Here is a 21183-nt window from a genome sequence, read left to right on the forward strand (position 1 = left end):
GAAACAAAAGGGTCATCATAACCAGAATTGAAACCTTTTCGGACCCGGAGACACCCAATCACAGTAGAAGACTGCATTTTTTAATGGGGAGCAAGAGTGACTCTTCCGAGCACAGGTTGGATACTGGCTGAAGTCCACCAGGGTCATCCAGGGGTTCCCAAAATGAAGATGTTGACGAAAAGGTATGTCTGGTGGCCAGGACTGGATGTGGACATAACTGCATTGGTGGGGCGGTGTTCAGAGTGCTAACATGGTCAGAAAATACTGGCTGCAGCTCCCCCACATTCATTGGAATGGTCATTCCTGGACTTGGTTACACGTTGACTGGGCAGGTCCTTTCATCAGCTCAATGTTCTTAGTCACTGCAGATGGCCACTCAAAGTGGCTGGACGTGTGCAGAGTTCATTCATCCAACGGGGAAATGACAATTGAAAAACCTCACGCATCTTTTGTAATACATGGACTCCCGGAAATGTTGGTCACAGATAACAAGCCATTGTTTACCAGTAAGGGATTTGAGTATTTCCGAAAGTTGAATGGTATTCAACATATAATGACAGCCCAATACCATCCATTATCGAATGATCTGGCAGAAAGAGCAGACTAAACTTTGAAGACAGGCTTAAAGAAACAGCCTATAGCTTCACCAGACACCAAACTCTCCTGGTTCCTATTTGATTTTAGGACCACCCTCATGCAACTACAGGGATAGCTCCAGCACAGTTGCTAATGGGCAGAAGGCTCTGCACGGGGTGAAATCTGGTCTTCTTGGACCTGAAGGGGGAGGGTGAAATGGCATCAGGAAGGCCAATGCTAGAAGCAAGACTCTGCTAAGCGAGAGAGACAGTTTACTTCAGGGGATGAAGCTTGGTGCAGGAACTGCAGGAATAGCCCTGCATGGGTAAGAGGCATGGTTGATGTGAGATCAAGTCCAATGGTGTATAAAGTTTGGGAAGGTGCGACGGTCCTGAACAAGCACGTGGACCATATGAAAGCTGCAAACGTGCAAAGGGTGCAGGAGCAAAGCATGCCTGGCTCCTCAACAGCTTTCCAACTCTTCCGGAATCTGTTGTCTCTCTGTCTCCATCAAACATTGAAGATACCTTGGAATCTAACATGGACATGGCAGATGTCACTGTTTTGATGCCTTAGCCACCTGATGAACAGAATGAATTTCTTCTGAGACACACCAGACGCAAGAGGCAAGCTGCTGTTACGTTACACACCACCCATATCAGAGGCAGAGTTGGAGGAACCTGTCCCAGTGCTAAAACACCTCAGGAAGATCTACAAAAAAAATGAACTGGCCTATGAGCTTGGACTCAAAGGGTGGGGGGCGTGGGGAAGAGGATGTAGTGATTGCAACGAGGTCAGCCAGGAAGACCTCACGGAGTATGAATTCTGTGTTTGGGGCTGTTAGCCTGGTCCAATCAGGGAGCTCTGGCTGACAGATATGAACAGGAGTATCAGATATCCTGTTCACTCTGACAGCTGGCTCTGACAGAGCTGGATCAGTGTCAAGGATTCTCCCCATGTAAATAAAGCGTGACTTGATGACAGGATACCAGCATCTGCAGAGTTATTTCGGACTGCTTCAGATTAGCCCCCTTAAGATAATCACTATGCACTTCAGGAGTTTTGTTATAGCTACTCCTTCCTATAATGTGAGCCTTCTCTCAGTGAGTGGTTATGCACATTCCTCTTGCTCTTTCTGTCTATTTCACTGCCTCGGCTCTAGCTCTTTTTCCTCTCCTGTAAATGCCAGCAGATCCCAATTGGAATATATCGTACTGTTTCTGGTGTCCCACATTAAGAAAAATATGTGAACCCAGGGAAAGTCTAATGGAAAGTTAAATAGGATGATGAAATTAATTAAGGTTGAATAGCAGATAACAACTATAAATCTCATTCTCTTGAGGGTAAGGGATGACCTTATTGAGAAGTTCAAAATAATGAAAGGAGTTAACAAAGACAGACAGGGAATGTTCTCTCTAAAAGATAAATTTAGAAGGGGGTGGCAGAATCCTTGACTTCAAACAAAGAAAATCTATTTTTGTCACAGCTTATGTATAATGTAGCAGCCACTGTGTTGGAAGATAAGAAATGTAAAGTCATTTGAGGTATTTAATGAGAAGAAACTAATTATATGAGAAGTAAGTGCATTGAGGGATTATTCAGAAAAAAAAGAGTAATATGGTATTAGTTTCTATGATTAATAAAAGCGACAGAATGGTCTTTTGGGCAGAATTGTGTGTAAACCTTTTATTCCCTTTAAATTAATGTTAAAAGTCCATTTTATGTAAAATTCAATTTTCTATAAAATCCTGTTTATAAGGTAAAAGCTCCATGTAGGTTTTGTGTAAACTTTACAGCACCATTTAATGATTTTCTGGGCTACCCTAAGTGGAATGTTTTATATTGCAGTGATATTAAAAGTCCTAATTTTAACATAACCCAGATTGTGAAAACAGAGTTACATCAGATGTCCAATTTACGCTCTATAAAATTTAACTCCAGTTAAGTTAAAACTTTGGAAAAATCCATGGACATAAAATGAGTGTCTGAATCAATCCCAAATCATTTTTATCAGATGCATTCGATTGCAATTGAAAGCATTTTTATGATTGTGTTTGTATTTGTTAGGGGTAATTTACAGAACTCATTCTTGTGGTTAGAAATTCTGTTTTTCAAGGAATTAGGTATTGGAGCATTTGAAACAACAACAAATGTTACTAGAGAAACTCAGCAGGTCTGGCAGCATCTGTGGGAAGAAAGCAGAGTCCATGTTTAAAGCCTGGGGATTCTTCATCAGAACTGGAGGATCTAGATTTTGCATGTTTTACATGTCAATCTATGCTTTCTTCAATGGGTGAATTTATGCTGCAAAGAAACTAAGAGCACATGATATCAAGTCGCATTCTAAAATGTAATAGGACAACTGGACTTGGACGTTTTCAGAGGGCGTTCACGAGAATTTTCCCAGGAATGAAAAGCTTGATATATGAGGAATGTCTGAGGGCTCTGGGTCTATACTCGATGGAGTTTAGAAGGAGGAGGGGGGATCTAATTGAAACAGACAGAATACTGAATGGCCTGGACAGAGTGGATGTTGGGAAGATGTTTCCATTGGTAGGAGAGACTAGGACCCAAGGGTGCAGCTCTAGAGTAAAGGGAAGACCCTTTAGAACAGAGATAAGGAGAAATTTCCTCAGCCAGAGAGTGGCGAATCTATGGAATTCATTGCCACAGAAGGCACTGGAGGTCCGGTCATTGAGTCCATTTAAGACGGAGATAGATCTGTTCTTGAGTATCAAGGAGATCAAGGGTTATGGGGAGAAAGCAGGAAAATGGGGTTGAGAAACTTATCAGCCATGATTGAATGTTGGAGCAGACCTGATGGGCTGAATGGCCTAATTTCTGCTCCTATGTCTTACGGTCTTATGTAACCTTGTTCGGAAGAAGTACAAAATAGAGGAGAACCCATGGCTCAATCTCTTCTTTAACGCAACATTCTCACCTTCTTTCCTTAAAGGCTGCTGGGATGTGATTCTACTGCCATTAGCAGCCTTCACACTTTAAATGGACAATCTTCATGTGTTAGCCTAGTCAATGTAAGGGATTGTCATGTCACAACTACCCTATTCACACAGCAGAATCAAAGTTGTTTCATGGTTTGAAAAGCTAGGAATTTGAGGCTTGAGCTTTAGAAGGGTTTGAGGCCCAGATCAAAGGCAGGGAGATGCATTTACCAGGCCACTTAGGACCGTGCCAGTCCTCTATGTGATTCTGATGCTGGGATCAGCTTCAGGTTGCATCAACTGACTCCTGGCAAAGAATGGCAGCCAGTTTAGTGTAATTACATTTGGTCTGTTAAGGATCCATTTCCGGTCCAACCGGCATTAGCAATTGGTAATGAAGGCAGCCACAGCGGACTATGGTCAAAGGTTGAGTACAGGACTGGAGACCTTTTGTCTGGTTGTTGGGGGAGGGTGTGTGTATTTGGAGGAGGGGGCTTAGTACATGAGGTCAAATGAATGGCCATCTTCTCCTGCTCCGTAATGGATGTTGGGCCATAGCTTGCCCCTCCAGGATGAGGGTCAGGCAATTATAGCTTTTTGAATAACGAAGTGATTGTACTTCCTGTTTTTATCCCACACTGTCTGTACCCTCACAGCAGCAGTGCCCACCTTGGCTGCTGGAGCTGCCAGTCACCCACTAGATTAGATTAGATTAGATTACTTTACAGTGTGGAAACAGGCCCTTCGGCCCAACAAGTCCACACCGACCCGCCGAAGCGTAACCCACCCATACCCCTACATTTACCCCTTACCCAACACTACGGGCAATTTAGCATGGCCAATTCACCTGACCTGCACATCTTTGGACTGTGGGAGGAAACCGGAGCACCCGGAGGAAACCCACACAGACACGGGGAGAACGTGCAAACTCCACACAGTCAGTCGCCTGAGGCGGGAATTGAACCCGGATCTCTGGCGCTGCGAGGCAGCAGTGCTAACCACTGTGCCACCGTGCCGCCCAGAGAGCTTTCTCATTGGTCTGCTAATGTTAAGAGCTTCCCTCCATTCAAGATTGGAATATGAATCTGTGTTTGTGACAGACTGAAAATTGTGATGGATGTGTCTAAAGCATGTCTGAACTTTTGGTAGATTTTAATCTAGGTGACAGGAGCTTCTGCCAGAACTAGGTAACATTGAAATATCGGTTAACCAGGGTTAACTGATGTGTCATAAACACTTTGTAACTCTCCCGCTCCATCAATGCTTTTTTCATCTTAGCATATCAGGGTATAGCAAATTTAAGTCATCATTAATGGGATCATCAGCTGTAGTCAAGAAAAGTCAGATGCAGGTAACCATGCATTTTTAACCCAAGTCAATTGTTTGATTTGAACGTTAGAACAGTCATTTGGTAGTACTGAACATGAACATTCATGAGAAAGAGACTTTGGTTTTGATGTTTATCATCTTGCATTCATCAGGCCATTTTGCAAGAATACAAATTTGAGGAGAAAACCAACATTTATTCTGAATTAGGAGAAAGTGCTGATTGGTTGACAGGCAGACTCTGCTTTTGGAGGCATTGCCATGGAAGCACACAAGTGCGTCACACCGTGGGCCCGACTGACTGTCCTAATTCGTCTATCAATGTGACTCCTCACAAATTCAGGCTTATTCAGCGCTTGAGGGTTAGATGATAGGGGGCGCCTTCTTTTTCAGTATCAATTGTGTATGAATGAGAGCTTGTTTACATTGTCTGAAGATAATTTGTTTTCAATTCTATATGGGTCTGAAGTCTTCCCAAAGAGGATATTGAATGAGTGTTAAGGAGGTGGCATAAGGGGTATTGATGACATAAGAATAGGGTGAGGGGCGTGGAGTGTGAGGGGGCATGTGGAGGGGTTGGGAAGGAAGATTAACAGGTGACTCTAGTGGCTTTTATACAAGTGAGCTGAAATCTCAGAGAACACGGGCAGATTTCTGGAACTGCTCATCTAAGCACTTGACTTCCTCTATGGCCACATCTGGATAGTCACACCCATGCCCCACACTCCCAACATTAGTGTAAAAACCATGCATATGGGAGTTGTTTCCAAGGAGAAAAAGATTTCTTGACTTGAGCTTCCTACCTTGGTGGTATAAATCTGGCTGTTAATGTCCTTGCTACTTCATTGTAAAACTTTGCATGCTCCTCAAAGTGGTGATTCCTTTCACTTCTGTTGTTTTCCTTCCTAATATCTAAAAAGGTCCTTCATTATTGGTTACTTTTGTAGATTTTCTGCAGCCAGATTGGAACTGGATTCATGCTTCCAGCTTGCAGAGTTTGAGTAAGTAAGGTTTGGAAACAAAAATGTTTGAATATCAGCATCTTCTTGTGAAATCCTACATGTAAATCTCAGAGAACAGATCTTATTTGAAAGTCTTTCTGAACAGGTGTGAGACACAATATCATTTTACGTCATGCATCAAAGCCCTGAGGCAATTGAACAAAATCATTACTTTTCCTGATTGTAGCTTGCTGTACTCATGAGGATAATTCAGTATATCAGTTTTACATAAGTTCAATTCTGAATTGTAATACTGTAATTTTTACTATTTTGTGAGTGACAATGGAGTCAAACCAAATTATTAATTGTCTGATAAATAACACCTTCTTCAATCTCTGACTGCAGTCACATTTGATTAATAAATGACAAAAGATTTGATTAATAAATGCTTTTCATCATATATTGCAAAATTACAATTTTGTACAGGAATAAACTTTGCATAACTTCAGATAATTTCTTAACTATGTTTAGCCTTTAAAATTTAATTTTCATTAACACAGTTTTTAAAAATTGGATTAACATAAAATTAAATAGCAAACTTCTGGAGCATACAATGATTAAAAAGGTGCAGTTTCTGTTAATTGTAAACAGCACAATTAGACAAAATCACTGAGGATGCTTGAAATATGAGACAGAAATCACTTTTTGCTCTGCTGACAATGATCACACTCACCTTTAAAAAACACAAATTTCCCATCAGGCCGCTCATACACTGCATCAATGTTTGAAGGCAAACCCCTCCAGAAATAAGCAATCTGCATGGGGTAACCATCCAGAACCTTATTGTTTCGAACACGCCAAAACCAATGGTCCTGCAATTGGAAAGTACTCGGGTTATATTTGTTCTGCAGCATTTGTGTTTACTGTTTACATTTGTGTACATTTACACATGCAACAATTTTGGATGGATGTTAAAAGGGTGGCCTAGCTAATCTCACCAGCTTGCTGCTGGCAAAAGTGAGGTATTTTTCAGGATTTCCTAATACCCTTGTGGAACTGACCACGTTGTGGAATTGGCCACCTCTACTGATGCGGAGGTGCCGGTGTTGGGCTAGTGTGGGTAAAGTCAGAAGTCACATTACACCAGGTTATAGTCCGACAGGTTTATTTGGAATCACTTTACCTGATGAAGGAGCAGTGCTCCGACAGCAGTGCTCCACCTTCTGATACTGCCTCCTGCTGTGTTTTTCCAGCCTCCTGCCTAGCTATTCGTGTGACTTCTGACTGTGTAGGGATTGATTGAGCTGGTTTGCTGCCACTAAACCTCCTTTCAGCCTATCAAGTGCTGGACAATGCACCACTTTATATTATCTTAGGTTTGGAATAGAAAAGGTGAGGTCACCCTGTTAGGAGTTTTCTACAAGCCTCCTAATAGTCCTAGAGACGTAGAAGAAAGGATTGCGAGGATGATTCAGGAGAAGAGTGAAAGTATATTGACTGGGAAAGCTATAGCTCGAGTTCGTTAGATGGGTCGGTGTTTGTCCAATGTGTGCAGGAGGATTTCCTGACACAATATGTAGACAGGCCAACAAGAGGTGAGGCCATACTGGATTTGGTTCTGGGTAACGAACCAGGCCAGGTGTTAGAATTGGAGGTAGGTGAGCACTTTGGGGACAGTGACCACAATTCAGTGACTTTTACTCTAGTGATGGAGAGGGATAAGTGTGCACTGCAGGGCAAGAGTTATAGCTGGGGGCAGGGAAATTATGATGCGGTGAGGCACGACTTAGGATGCATGGCTTGGAAAAGTAGGCTTGAAGGCATGGGCACAATTGATATGTGGAGCTTGTTCAAGGAGCAACTATTGAGTGTCCTTGATAAGTATGTACCTGTCAGGCAGGGAGGAAAGGGTCGTGTGAGGGAGCCGTGGTTTAATAAGGAATTGGAATCCCTTGTTAAATGGAAGAGGGCAGCCTATGTAAAGATGAGGCGTGAAGGTTCCATTGGGGTGATTGAGAGTTATAAGGTAGCCAGGAAGGATCTGAAGAGAGAGCTAAGAGCAGCAAGGAGGGGACATGAAAAGTCCTTAGTTGGTAGGATTAGAGAAAACCCTAAGGCTTTCTATAGGTATGTCAAGAATAAAAGAATGACTAGGGTAGGAATAGGTTCAGTCAAGAATAGTAGTGGGAAGTTGCGTGTGGAGGCTGAAGAGATTGGGGAGACACTGAATGAATACTTTTCGTCAGTATTCACTCAGGAACAGGATATTGTTGCCGATGTGAATATTGAGTCACAATTAATTAGAATGGACGGCTTTGAGGTATGTAGGGAAGAGGTGTTGGAAATTCTGGAAAGGGTGAAAATAGATAAGTTCCCTGGGCCTGATGGCATTTATCCTAGGATTCTTTGGGAAGCAAGGGAGGAGATTGCAGAGCCATTGGCCTTGATTTTTATGTCCTCGTTGTCTACAGGAATAGTGCCAGAAGACTGGAGGATAGCAAATGTGGTTCCCTTGTTCAAGAAGGGGAGTAGGGATAACCCTAGTAACTATAGGCCGGTGAGTCTCACTTCTGTTGTGGGCAAAGTCTTAGAGAGAATTGTAAGGGATAAGATTTATGAACATCTGGATAGGAATAATGTGATCAAGGATAGTCAGCATGGTTTTGTGAAGGGCAGGTCGTGCCTCATAAACCTTATTGAATTCTTTGAGAAGGTGACTAAGGAGATAGACAAGGGTAAAGCGGTAGATGTGGTGTATATGGATTTTAGTAAGGCGTTTGATAAGGTTTCCCCATGGTAGGCTACTGCAAAAAATATGGAGGTATGGCATTGAGGGTGAGTTGAAGGTTTCGATTAGGAATTGGCTGGCTGGAAGAAGACAGAGGGTAGTAATTGATGGTAAAGGTTCATCTTGGAGTGCAGTTACTAGCGGTGTTCCGCAAGGATCTGTTTTGGGACCATTGCTGTTTGTTATTTTTATAAATGACCTGGAGGAGGGGCTAGAAGGTTGGGTGAGCAAGTTTGTGGATGATACGAAAGTCGGTGGAGTTGTTAACAGTGAAGAAGGATGTGTCAGGTTACAGCGGGATATAGAAAAGTTGCAGAGCTGGGCAGAAAGGTGGCAAATGGAGTTCAATATAGATAAGTGTGAAGTGATTCACTTTGGTAAGAGTAACAAAAAAATGGGGTACTGGGCTAATGGTCGGATACTTGGTAGTGTGGATGAACAGAGGGATCTTGGTGTCCATGTACACAGATCTCTGAAAGTTGCCACCCAGGTAAATAGTGCTGTGAAGAAGGCATATGGCGTACTGGCTTTTATTGGTAGAGGAATTGAGTTCCGGAGCCCTGAGGTCATGTTGCAGTTGTATAAGACTCTGGTGCGGCCGCATCTGGAGTATTGTGTGCAGTTTTGGTCGCCATACTATAGGAAGGATGTGGAGGCACTGGAACGGGTGCAGAGGAAGTTTACCAGGATGTTGCCTGGTATGGTAGGAAGATCGTATGAGGAAAGGCTGAGGCACTTGGGGCTGTTTACATTGGAGAAAAGAAAGTTTAGGGGTGACTTGATAGAGGTGTACAAGATGATTAGGGGTTTAGATAGGGTTGACCATGAGAACCTTTTTCCACGTATGGAGTCAGCTATTACGAGGGGGCATAGCTTTAAATTAAGGGGTGTTAGGTATAGGACATATGTTAGGGGTAGATTCTTTACTCAGCGATCGTGAGTTCATGGAATGTCCTGCCAGTAGCAGTGGTAGACTCTCCCTCTTTATGAGCATTTAAACTGGAATTGGATAGGCATATGGAGGATAGTGGGCTAGTATAGGTTAGGTGGGCTTGGATCGGTGCAACATCGAGGGCCAAAGGGCCTGTACTGCGCTGTATTTTTTCTATGTTCTATGTTCTATGTTCTACAGAAGAGGCACCATTCTTAGGTAATAAAAAGATTTATTGCGTGACAGTAATGGGCACAACTAAATTGGTCAGGCATAATTGCACAGACATTAGGTTGTTGATATCGATAAATTTGCTCCCCCAGAAAGCTAGAGAAAAACTCTTTATCTTCACCCACAAACTGTGTCACGTTCATAGAATAGGTGAAATCAATGTCACATTGCACTGTTCAGAACCAATATTGTATGGGAAGATACAAGTAGGCATTGGCCATTATGCCAATTTGAGTGTGCCTTGCCATTCCAGATCATTAATAATCAGCCCCTCAATGCTATTTTCCCACACTATCCTCAAGTCCCTTCATATCATTAGTTTCTAGAAACGTATACATTTCTGCCTTAAACTTGCTAAATAGTTGAAGGCTCACTATCCTTTGAGAGAAGAAATTCCTCCTCATCTCAGTCTTTAATGGCTTACCTCTTACCCTGAGATTATATTTCCAAGTTTTAGAGTCATCAGTCAGGGATGTAACCTATCTGTAGCTACGCCGTAATTCCCTGTGCGAATATTGCAAATTTTAATGAGATTACCTATAATTCTTCGAAATTATATCTCTCTCTCCAACAACCACTATCACCATCCCAGGAATTCATCTGGTGAGGCTTTGGTGCACTCCCTCAACAGCAGCTATATCCTTTGATAAATAAGGCGGCTAAAATTGTACACAGTATTTCAGGTGAGGTATAACTGCGGTGAGACATCTTTGCTTCTGTACCATATCCCCTTGAAATACCAGTTGCCTAACTGCCTACTGTACCTGCATTTGAGCATTTAGTGACTCATGGACAAAGGTACCCAGATCCTTTTGTACGCATTCTCATTTCTCAACCTCTCACCATTTATGAATTATTCTGCTTTCAGGACTTTTTTAGACCAAATTGAATAAGCTCATATTTATTTACATTATAATTCCATCTGTCATGCTTCAGCATATTCAGTTAGTCTGTCCAAATTCTCTTGAATCCCCCTTGCACCCTCTCACAACTTAAGTTCTCATCCAATTTAGTGCCACCTGCAAATTTGAAAGTATTACAACTGTTCCTCACATTCCTTTGCTGGGAACATTTGCAAACCTAACACTAATCCTAGTAATTCCTCACTAGTAATAACCCGTCATCCTGAGAATGAACTGTTTATTTTGACTGTTTACTTTATCTTTATTGAGCAGTTCTCAATCCATATTTTCCCAGAATCCATTCACTCTAATTTTATTTACTAACCTCCTTCTCAAAAGCCATCTAAAACCTGAATTCACCACATCCACTAGTTCTCCTTTGTCTCCAATACAAACAACAACCTTCAACAAGTTTATTCAAACATGATTTCCAATTTATTAATTCATTTGACTTTGCCCAGTTTTTCTATCCTTTCTTAAATGTTATCATGTTCTTTATAATCAATTCTAATATTTTTCCTAGCACAGATGTCAAACCAACGGGTCACTCTCCCTTCTTAAAGACTGTAGTTACATTTACTGTATTCTGGTCAGCAGGAACATCTCCAGGATCAACAAAATATGAAAGACAACCACCAATGTATCCATTGTCTCTACTGCTACATCCTTCAATACTCCGGGATGACGCTGATCTCATCCAGGAGATTAATCCAATTAATTTTTCATGTACTACCTCTTTACTAATACCTATTTCTTTTGGTGTACAATTACACAAATCTCTTTGCTGCCTCTCATTTCAGGAAGATTTTTTGCATAGACAACTGCAAAGTGATTGTTTGGCTCTCCACTGTGTCCTTGTTCTCCAGAATAAATTTTCCTGTTTCGACTTGGAATAGGCCCACATTTATCCTTGTTAATCTTTCTCTTTTCACATACCACTAAGTTTTATAACTCTACCTTTGTGTTTCTCATTAGCTTGCACATCCATTTTCCCTTACTAGTTTCTTGGTCCTCCTTTGCTGGGTCCTGAATTGCTCCCAGTCCTTAGGCTTACCACTATTTTTAGCATCTCCTCCTCTGATCTAATGTAATCTTTAACTTCTCTTGTTAACTGTAATTGAGTCATCTTTCCTTTTGCGTAATTGTTCCTAAGGGTACATATATTTCTTGTCGACCTTGTATTTCTTGAAACGCTAGCCATTGCCTATTAATTCCTAAAGAAGAGCTTATGCCCAAAACGTCGATTCTCTTTCTCCTTTGATGCTGCCTGACCTGCTGCGCTTTTCCAGCAACACATTTTTAAGCTCTGATCCCCAGCATCTGCAGTCCGCACTTTCTCCTAATTGCCTATTAACTGTCAAACCCTTTAGATATTTTCCCAATTCATTCAAGCCAACTTGCCCCTCATATCCTCATTGTTCTCTTTGCTCAGATTTAAGACCCTCGTTTCAGAATGGACTCTGACGCATAAATGAAAAACTTGGTTATTTTATGGTCATTATTCCCCAAAGGCTCCTTTATAGCATGGTTGTTAATTTCCTTTCTTATTGCAGAAGATCAAAGTAAAAATAGCACAAATCCCTATGTGGCTCTTCAGGATACTGTTCTAGAAACAAACCTCATCAAAGCAGTTGTGCTGACCTGCTTAACCCAGTCTACATGCAAGATGAAGTTGCCCATTATTATTATATTACCCATATTACATGCATCTTTAATTCCTGATTTACAGCATGCCAACATAAGCACTATAGTTTTGTTTTTTAATTTGTTTATGGAATGTGTGCACTACTAGTTAGGCCAGCATTTAATGCCTATTTCTAATTGTCCAGAGGCAATTATGAGTCAACGACATTACTGTTTGTGTGGAGTCACATGTAGGCCAGGCCAGGTAAGGATGGCAGATTTCCTTCCTTGAAGGATGTTAGTGAACTAGATGTGTTTTTACAACGATTACATGATCACCATTAGGCCAACACTTTATCAAATCCAAGTTTCACCTTTTGCCACAGTGGAATTCAAATCCATGTCCCTAGAACATCAGCCTGGGGTCATGGATTGCCAGTCCAGTGACATTCCCATGACGCCACTATCTCCCCCGGTATTTCAGAAACAATGCCCACCAATGTTTACCTCCACTTGCTGTTTCTTAGCTTCATCCAAACTGATTCTACATCTTGATTCTTCAATTAAAAATTCTCCTTTATTAATATGTCGATGTTATCCCTTAACAAAAGTGCAACCACACATCCTTTTCCTTTTTGTCTACCCTTCCCAAGGATTTCCAGTTCCCAATCATCCTTTATATCCCATGTCACTGTAATGAAATGAAAATTGTATTCATTTACTTCAGTTTGAGCAATGAAATCATAAATGTTTTGGTGAACATTCAGATAGACTATCTTTAATTCAGGCTTTTTAACACTATTGTCCATTTTGGTCTTATTGGATGGTTTCCACTGTGTTACCTATGTTGTATGTTTTTCTTAAACCTCTGTTTTAACCTAGTTTTACTTCCTTTGAATCTGAGCTCCCCTTTAAATGTCCATCCCCTGCCTACCTAATTTACCCCCTCTCTAATGATCCTGGCAGGTTATTCTGCAATAATGTTTGCCAAGGTGCAACCTGTTCATTTTAGACCTGTCCCAGAACATTTCCCAATTCCTCAGAAACCTGATGCTCTTTTCATCCACAACAGTTTTCCAGCCACATCTTCATTTGCTCAATTCTCATGTTTCTATGCTCATCAGAATTTGGGATTGAGAGTAATCCTGAGGTTACCACTTTCGGATCCTGCTTTTCAATCTCCTTCTTAGTTTCTTGAAATTTGAAATTTGCTTTCAGGACCTCATCCCCCTTCCTACCTATGTCATTGAAAGTGATATGGACCACGATCTCTGATTGTGAATCTCCTGCAGCCATATTATGACCTGCTTGGCCCTGACACCAGAGAGGTAATACATCATGCCAGAGTCATGATTCTGGCCATAGAAATGCCTGTTAGTTCCCTAAAATAACATAATCCCTATCAATAGCACTTTCCTGTTTGTTCCCCAAAATAACATAATCCCCATCAATAGCACTTTCCTGCTTTTCTTCTTCTCTCTTGTACAACGGAGCCAGTCGTCGGGCCACTGGCTTGAATCTGACTGCACTCTATTACTCTCATGAGTATTCAAAGCAAAAAAAAACAACTTGTGAGCACAATGATCTAAGCAGACACGTATGCTAGCTGCCTGGCAGTAACCCATTCCTCAGGGGCCTGCATACCTCTAAACAGCAGTGAGACCACCTCCTTAAATGCGTCTAGTCTTCTGCCTCACAGATGCACAACAGCGATTCCAGTTGTTGGTCAAGTTCTGGGCACGGGCTTGTGCAGTTGGTGACATTCCTGTTCTTTTCTCGGACACATGATGCATTCATGACTTGGCATTTTTGATGAACTGTATATTCCACTTGACTGAGTGTATCTGCCATATTTTAACTATTCCAACTACAAGCAAAATACCAGTTAAACATCAGAAGCTCCTAGTAGGGCCCAAGTACTGGATAGTGAAGATGGTCAACAAAAAAGGGGAACAAAGTCAGCTCCTCCCCGATTCACCAAACTCACTATTCTCTAAGCTCACCTCACTGGAAATCTGCACTCCATTTGGACGCTGCTTAGTGATCTCTGTATTTATACCCATTGCAGATAGAGTGAAAGAACTAGAATGAAGTAGTTCACCTCATTACCTCATCAGCTATGCTCCTGTGAAGCCTATTTACTCTGTCTGAGGCTGGGAGAAACTTATTTTATGTTCTGACCTTCCTTTAATTTCTAACCCATAAAAATCAGCTAAATGCTAGTAATAGACTATAATTTTATAATTTTGCCATTTAAAAACTCACCGCTCACCATACTCAACATCAGGTCAGGTTAAATCAACCACATGAATAAGGAGTACATGAAGCAGTGTTATAAGAACAATCAGGTTATTTATTCTATGCATGCAATATCTCTGATATAAAATCTTAAAATGGTGCTCTGGCTGCTGCAGCAGAAAGGTTGAAACTGGTAGGTCAAAGACCTCTCAAAATAATTCAACATATCTTTTGTTTCTTCTTGGTTTTTTCCACCCTGTTCAAATGCTTGCCTATTTTTTAGTTTTGATTTGAGATGAGAAATTTACTCTTTTCAGATACTGATTTGCTGTACAGTTTTACTGTTTCAGTTTTATTTCACTCTACAAATGTTTTTTTACAGATTTTATTGCTTGTTAAAAATCCTTATCAAAAATATGCCAATTACTATGTTAATTATGTTTAACTCCATTAATAAACTACAACTACGAAAATATACCACTAAAAAAACTACAAGCAAAGCTGGTAGTGAATAAGCCAAACACTGAGGAGGGATTTCCATTCAATTGGTGTCTTTCAAAACTTCAATTTTGATTTTGATAATGTAAAAAGATATGTTATAGATGCAAGCTTCTGAATTTCATTTCCATGAATATTCCAATTTTACAATGTCATGGAAAGATAAAACTACCCTACTCTAATTTGAAGAAATGATAAATGACAGAAGTTTGAAAATCCTTTAACTGAGACATTTCTACACTGCAATTTGCAGCTTTTGTTCACGAAAGGCTAATACAGAGCTTGACAACTAATTTTCTCAGAGACCACATAGCATCGGCAGCATTACTTTATCACTAGAAATAAGATTTTACTGTGCTTTTTACAGTCCTTCACAAGTTGAACTTTATTGCTACAAATCTCACAAAAAGCCGTTTGCAGATTTATTAGGGAATCATTAAAAAATAAACCCGAATGGTTTCTATTCAGTATTAACTGAACTTTGCTGTCTTTAGCCACCATAAGACTGTCACCATCATACATCACACCATCGTCTTACAATAACAAGGGCAGAAAGGGCTAGGAAGCCAGCACCTCCATGATCATTCTCAAATATAAACACAATTGCTTGACTGTGCTTTGGGAAAATTTTGTTCATATAATGCCACTTCAGTTGGTGCTGCACATATGTTGTGTTGAACATAATGCTGCCTTTGGAAGAAAATGATCTGAAGGGAAAGACAAGTTGATGATGGGGAATTCTGAGGATAATCTTATCGCCAAAATCGAGGGCCTCAGTTTGCAACCACTTGAATTCCATGAGCACCATGGGGGAGTCTATGCCACACTGTGGGACTGCAGTGTAAAGGTGGGTTGGGAGCCTCCTGTGCTCAGAGAAGGCTGTCATGGTGTAAGAGCTGCCCAGCTGAAAGGTTGTCTACACTGCACAGCATCGTCACCTCCTTGGCAGAGCCTTCCTGACACTAATGCCTCAGTAGCCTCCATAATGTCTATCCTGAATTCTTCAGCCTCATCCATCTTCACTGGATTGGCTCTGCCGCAGGCCTAGCTGGATCCACCTCTCTTGGTGGCACTGCTGTGAGTGAAGCACTCTGATTAGATGACAGCTATTAGAGAAACTGAACGGTTCTGCTCTCGTGATTGCAGAAGAGATATAACTGACTGCACCAGAAAGGGTGTAGAGGATATTTACCAGAATGTTGGCAGCATTGGAAAAGTGCTGAAATACTTGCAACAGAAGAGGCTGAAGGCAGATTTGATTGAGGAGTACAAATTTGTGAGGCACCCGAGTAAAGTAGATGGGAAGTTTTTTTTACCTTAGCAGATTTTAGATCAGTAACTAAAATGATTAGGAAAAGGTTAGAGGGCAAATGAAGAAAATATTTTTCACTCAGAGAGTGATAGGGATTTGGAACTCAGACTGGAAAGAGATGAGAGACAGAAACTCTCATCTGTGTAGTGTTTCCCAGATGACCATTTTAGTTCCTTGTGATTGTGTCACCTCTAAATGAGGGTCGTTTGAGAACTCACTGACACCAATCTTCCTTTGCCTTGTCATGGCTTATCTAGTGCCTGGTGGTTTAGAAAATAGGGATTCACTCCAAGTGATAGCAAGAAACAGGTGAAGACACTAGATGCTGTAAAGGTTGAAGGCTCTGACAACATATTGACAAAGCTACTGAAGATATGTGGTGCGAAACTAGCTGCACCCCTAACCAAGCTAGTCCAGTGTAGTTATAGCACTGGCATCCATCCAACAACATGAAAAATTGCCATTTAGGTCTTGCCCGTATACAACAGAAGAAATCTGACCTGGCCCATCAGTTTACTTTTGATCGTCAGCAAAACAATGGTAAGTATTGTTGACAGTGCTACAAAGTAGCACTTATTCAACAATAGATTGTTCTCTGATGTTCAGTTAGGGCTCTGCCTGACCCACTTAGCTCCTGACATGATCTTAGCCTTGCTCCAAAAGCTAAACTCAAGAAGAGAAGTGAAGGTGTCAGTTCTTGACATCAAGGCAGCACTTGACCTTGCAAGAGCTCTTGTATAAATTGGAGTTGTTGGAATTGGGCGAAAATTCACTGCTGGGTGGAATTATATCTGGCACGAAAGAAGGTGACAGTGGTTATTGAACATCAATCACCTCAGCTCCAGGACATCTCTGCAGGAGTTCCACAGGGTAGTGTCCTGGACCCATCCATCTTATGTTGTGAGAACGATATCTTAAAGTGGAACAATAAGGAGCAGAAGTGAACAGTGTGGGCAGCTACCGGACACTGCACAACTGCCTACTTTTTGACTTGCAGTTGACTGAGATCTGAGCTAAAGATGATAATTGAGCAATTCGATATGGACCTGCTTGTTCAATTTCAAGACACATATCTTTAAAATTCAGCATGTGCGACCCATAATGGACTAGAAAGTTGTTCATGTAATGACACCACACAAGAAGATATCCCTTGATTGCTGTGTGCATTAAAATATAGTGGCCCACTCTCTGCCCACAGGGAATTAAAATGCAGCTGAATTTGATAGCTCATCTACCTCATCCTTGGCTGAAAAGCCTAGGTTATCCCCACTGAAGCCTGTACACAATTCAGGTCGTGAACTGTCAGTCATTGGGAATTCTGTCCTTTTAAGAACAGAATCGTAGATAGTTTATGCCACAGAAAGAATCCATTTTGTTCCCCATGTCTGTACCAGCTAAAAAAAACCTAATTAGCCTAATTCTACTTTCCAGCATTTGAGATCGAACAGTTTCCATAGGATGGAGGAGACCAACATCTCATAGCAGGCAGGCTTTGAAGGAAATGACAGGTGAAGCAAGACAGGAGGGAAGCAACCAGATTATGGTCCCTCCAACCAGGCTGGAGCCAATTTCCTGAGAGGTTCATAAAAGCAAGAAAGGTGAAATATTTTGAGGCTTTTGTGGGATTTTAGCTGACTTATGGGCTATTAACTGAACTGACTCCCAAGAAGTTGAAAATCATTCAGTTAAAACACTTACAAAAGAAATGTTATGAGAATCAGTCTCACGGGCAAGAGCGCTGCAGTTCTCTTATTTGACGAGTTGGTGGTGGGGTGTGATATGAGCAGAAGGGCGAAATTGATAATGAATGGGTGTGTAAGAGGCTATCAAAGACCACTCTCCTATCTCCTTCCAAAACTACTGGGAGGTCAACAACAGGAATTTGACCCAAGGATTTCGCAGCACAGCACATAATGTTGAATCCCCCAGTACAAGTGGGAAAGGTCACTGAGCATCATACCTACACCACCATCAATGTCTTATGCTGTCCAATCATCACAACCCTCGCACAATCTTCAGCAATCTCTTGCAGACAAAGTTTGAGACTAACATTCAGCTACATCATATTATCTTCACACACCATCAATGCCATTAGCCTCAAACTCACCTCCTGCTGCTTCTATATACTTGGTGTTTTTCAACTGCTGACAGGCATATTATCTATATGTGGGCCAACAGAATTACTGGTGTTGCATTTTAGTATTCTGCAGGACTATGTTGCCTAAACCCTTCAGGAGCAGTGTAGAACCGCTGGAGGACTTACACTGAACCCTCTCAAGGAGACGCTATCCTGCATCATTGGAGTCAGTAGCAACACAGTCTGAGCATGTCAAGGTTTAATGGCATGCTCCTGATCTTTCTCCTTTCTCAACTCCCAACCCACTCTGATTGCAGAAGTCAGCATAGTATTCAAACTGTTGATGGTGTGTGACCATGAAATTCCTTCCTTTCACCCACTTAACATCCCTCACTGCACCCCATTCAAACTATTATAAGAATCAAATATTTTATTGCTGCATAAATTATTATAATAATCCAAAAATTGTAAACAGGGAAACAAGTGTTCAGCTTATATACCGGACTACCAATTATGTATCACTTGGTGAAATTTGACCACACTCAGTGCCACTTCTCTGACATATAAACATTACATCATGGTTCTATAGCTGTAAGAGAACAACTGGGTGCATGTTGACCATCGCATCTCACTGCCAGTTGAGGTGCTTACAAGGCAATTAATAACTATGGAAGAGCCGCATCCCCCTGTCCTAATATTAACCAGGCTGGAGGTGGGCCTATAGGTGGGCCTATGGTCAAGCAGCATGCACAGCAGCTGAGGTCATGGGCCAGTTTGTTACCCTGCACGGAGGCCTGGGTTCCTTTGATCACAGACACTTACCGTTTAACTGAGGAAGGGGTGAGGAGGACACTGTGAGCCACACTCCGCCTTTTGCTGCTAAACCTCTTGCATCCCTATTCCTGCATGCCAGTCCACAAGACCCGCATCATTGCTCGCTCTGTGGTATGGGGGGGGGGGGGAGTGCGTTCTGGGATCTGCCCACTTCTGGCAGTAGAGATGCCCTCCTCAATGCCACAAAAGCTGCCAGGTTCTGGTTGCCCAGCAAATCTCATGGATGTGCCTCGTGTCCTGGAGTCTTGAATCCAGGGGAAGACCTGCTGGTGGCCTTGCCACCAACTGACTGGTATTAGGCTGGCCTGGCCTTCCTAAGGTAAGACCCCAATGCCTCAATAAGATTCTGTCTAGTGTCTCAGATACCAAGGCCGCCTAACCAATTGTATTCAATTAACATCAGAAATGCCTCAGGGCACTTAGTTACAGCCAGTTCTGTTCCTTATCCAGATTAATAATTCTCAGCCTTAAATGCTGGAAGTGAGTGGGTGATATGAAAACAATAGAGTCTGGGTCTTGGGATGCAATCAGTGAGCTTCAGGAAACTCTCAAAGTTCTTAGTGAATGGTCTGGGGTAAAAATCTGATAGAAATGAGAAAACTCAATGGTTTTTCCCATTGCCAAATTCGCCACCATTAATAATCTGGGTTTCACCAGTGATCAGAAATCTAACTGGACCAGCATAATAAATACTGTGGCTAGAAGAGAAGGTGAGAGGCTAGGTATCTTGCAGTAAATAACTCATTCCTCCCTAAAGCCTGCTCACTGACTACAAGGCACATCAGGAGTTTGATGGAATACTTGCCTGGATGAACAGTTTTGTTACCATCGAACTAAATTGTTCATCCAGGCAAGTATTGAATTTTAAAAGCACTCCATAAGCTTAACACTATCCAAGATAAAATAAAAACAAAATATTGGAAAATAAAAAAAAATGGAAGTGTTGCAGAAAGTCAGCAACTCTGGCCTGAAATCTTAGCTTGCTGTCTCTTCATGGATGCTGCCTGACCCAATGCGTACTCCAGCATTTGCTGTTTTCTGGCAGCATATCTCTCTCTCTCTCTCCACAGATGCTGCCAGACCAGCTGAGGTTCTCCAGCATTTTCTGTTTCTATTCCATCGAGGATAAAACTTCCCAATTTAAAGGCTCCCCTGAAACATTAATTTCTTTCATCAATGGCATTCAGGGCATGCAGTCCACAAGAAGATGCAATGAAGCAACTCATTGAGCTTTTTGACAACTTCTTCAAACCTCTCCATCCCTGCTAGCTGGAAGAATAATGTGCTGTACACAGGCCATTTTCCTAAGAGTTTTGGCTGTGACCAGTCTCTTTCAATATCCATACTTCCCTCAATATTTTACTGATTCCTTTAATGTGTCCAACTCCTGAAGTGACTCTGACACCCCATTCACCCTCCCAACGTGTCCTTTACCTGATGTCTCCATCTTTCTAATATCTCTGATCTGTCTCATATAAACTCTGATTCACTCATTTCCCCAGATATGGCCTGCAACCACAGGCTTTCTTGCTTCTATCAATGTGGCAGGAAAAAAGACTCTACAATTGTTAATCAGGTCTTGCTGTAAAATTGGAATGTCAGACAAGAAAGCTTGTTCCATAAAACTTGCCCACACTGCTTCCTTACTGGCTCCAAGTTTCAACTCGGGCCATTCAGTCCTGTTAATATTCAAAAAACTATTACTTTAAATCAACTATGTGCCGGGGAGTAAATTACACACTTAAATCTGCTGATCTCATCTGCAAAGACTAAATGAGATCTTTAATGAAGTCATACCATTCTGAGTGGAATGACTTGGAAAAGCATTGTTGGTTAGGTGTAGATAAGAGAAAAATCATTTTGATAAGAAGTCAGTTGGATTAAACATTTTTAATGGGGATTAAACTGTTTTAAGCATTATAATGGTATTGACTTTTTAAACGTGTTGGGAGAAAGTGTGCTCA

The 21183-nt window shown here is 41.5% G+C and overlaps 1 protein-coding gene across 2 annotated transcripts in view; it reads right to left on the reverse strand.

The window, feature by feature from the left end:
- The window catches only part of mmp16a (matrix metallopeptidase 16a (membrane-inserted)), a 253187-nt gene that overhangs the window by 40611 nt on the left and 191393 nt on the right, over window positions 1-21183 (reverse strand). For both annotated transcript variants that reach the window (XM_043688130.2, XM_043688132.2), the window contains one exon: window positions 6519-6657. In XM_043688130.2, coding sequence (XP_043544065.1) covers window positions 6519-6657 — 139 coding nt within the window. The remainder of the gene's footprint in view (window positions 1-6518; window positions 6658-21183) is intronic.

This window comes from Chiloscyllium plagiosum, unplaced genomic scaffold, assembly GCF_037043375.1.
Source record: "Chiloscyllium plagiosum isolate Xiang-an unplaced genomic scaffold, Cpla_swu_hap1 HiC_scaffold_4, whole genome shotgun sequence".
NCBI classification, from domain to species: Eukaryota; Metazoa; Chordata; class Chondrichthyes; order Orectolobiformes; family Hemiscylliidae; genus Chiloscyllium; species Chiloscyllium plagiosum.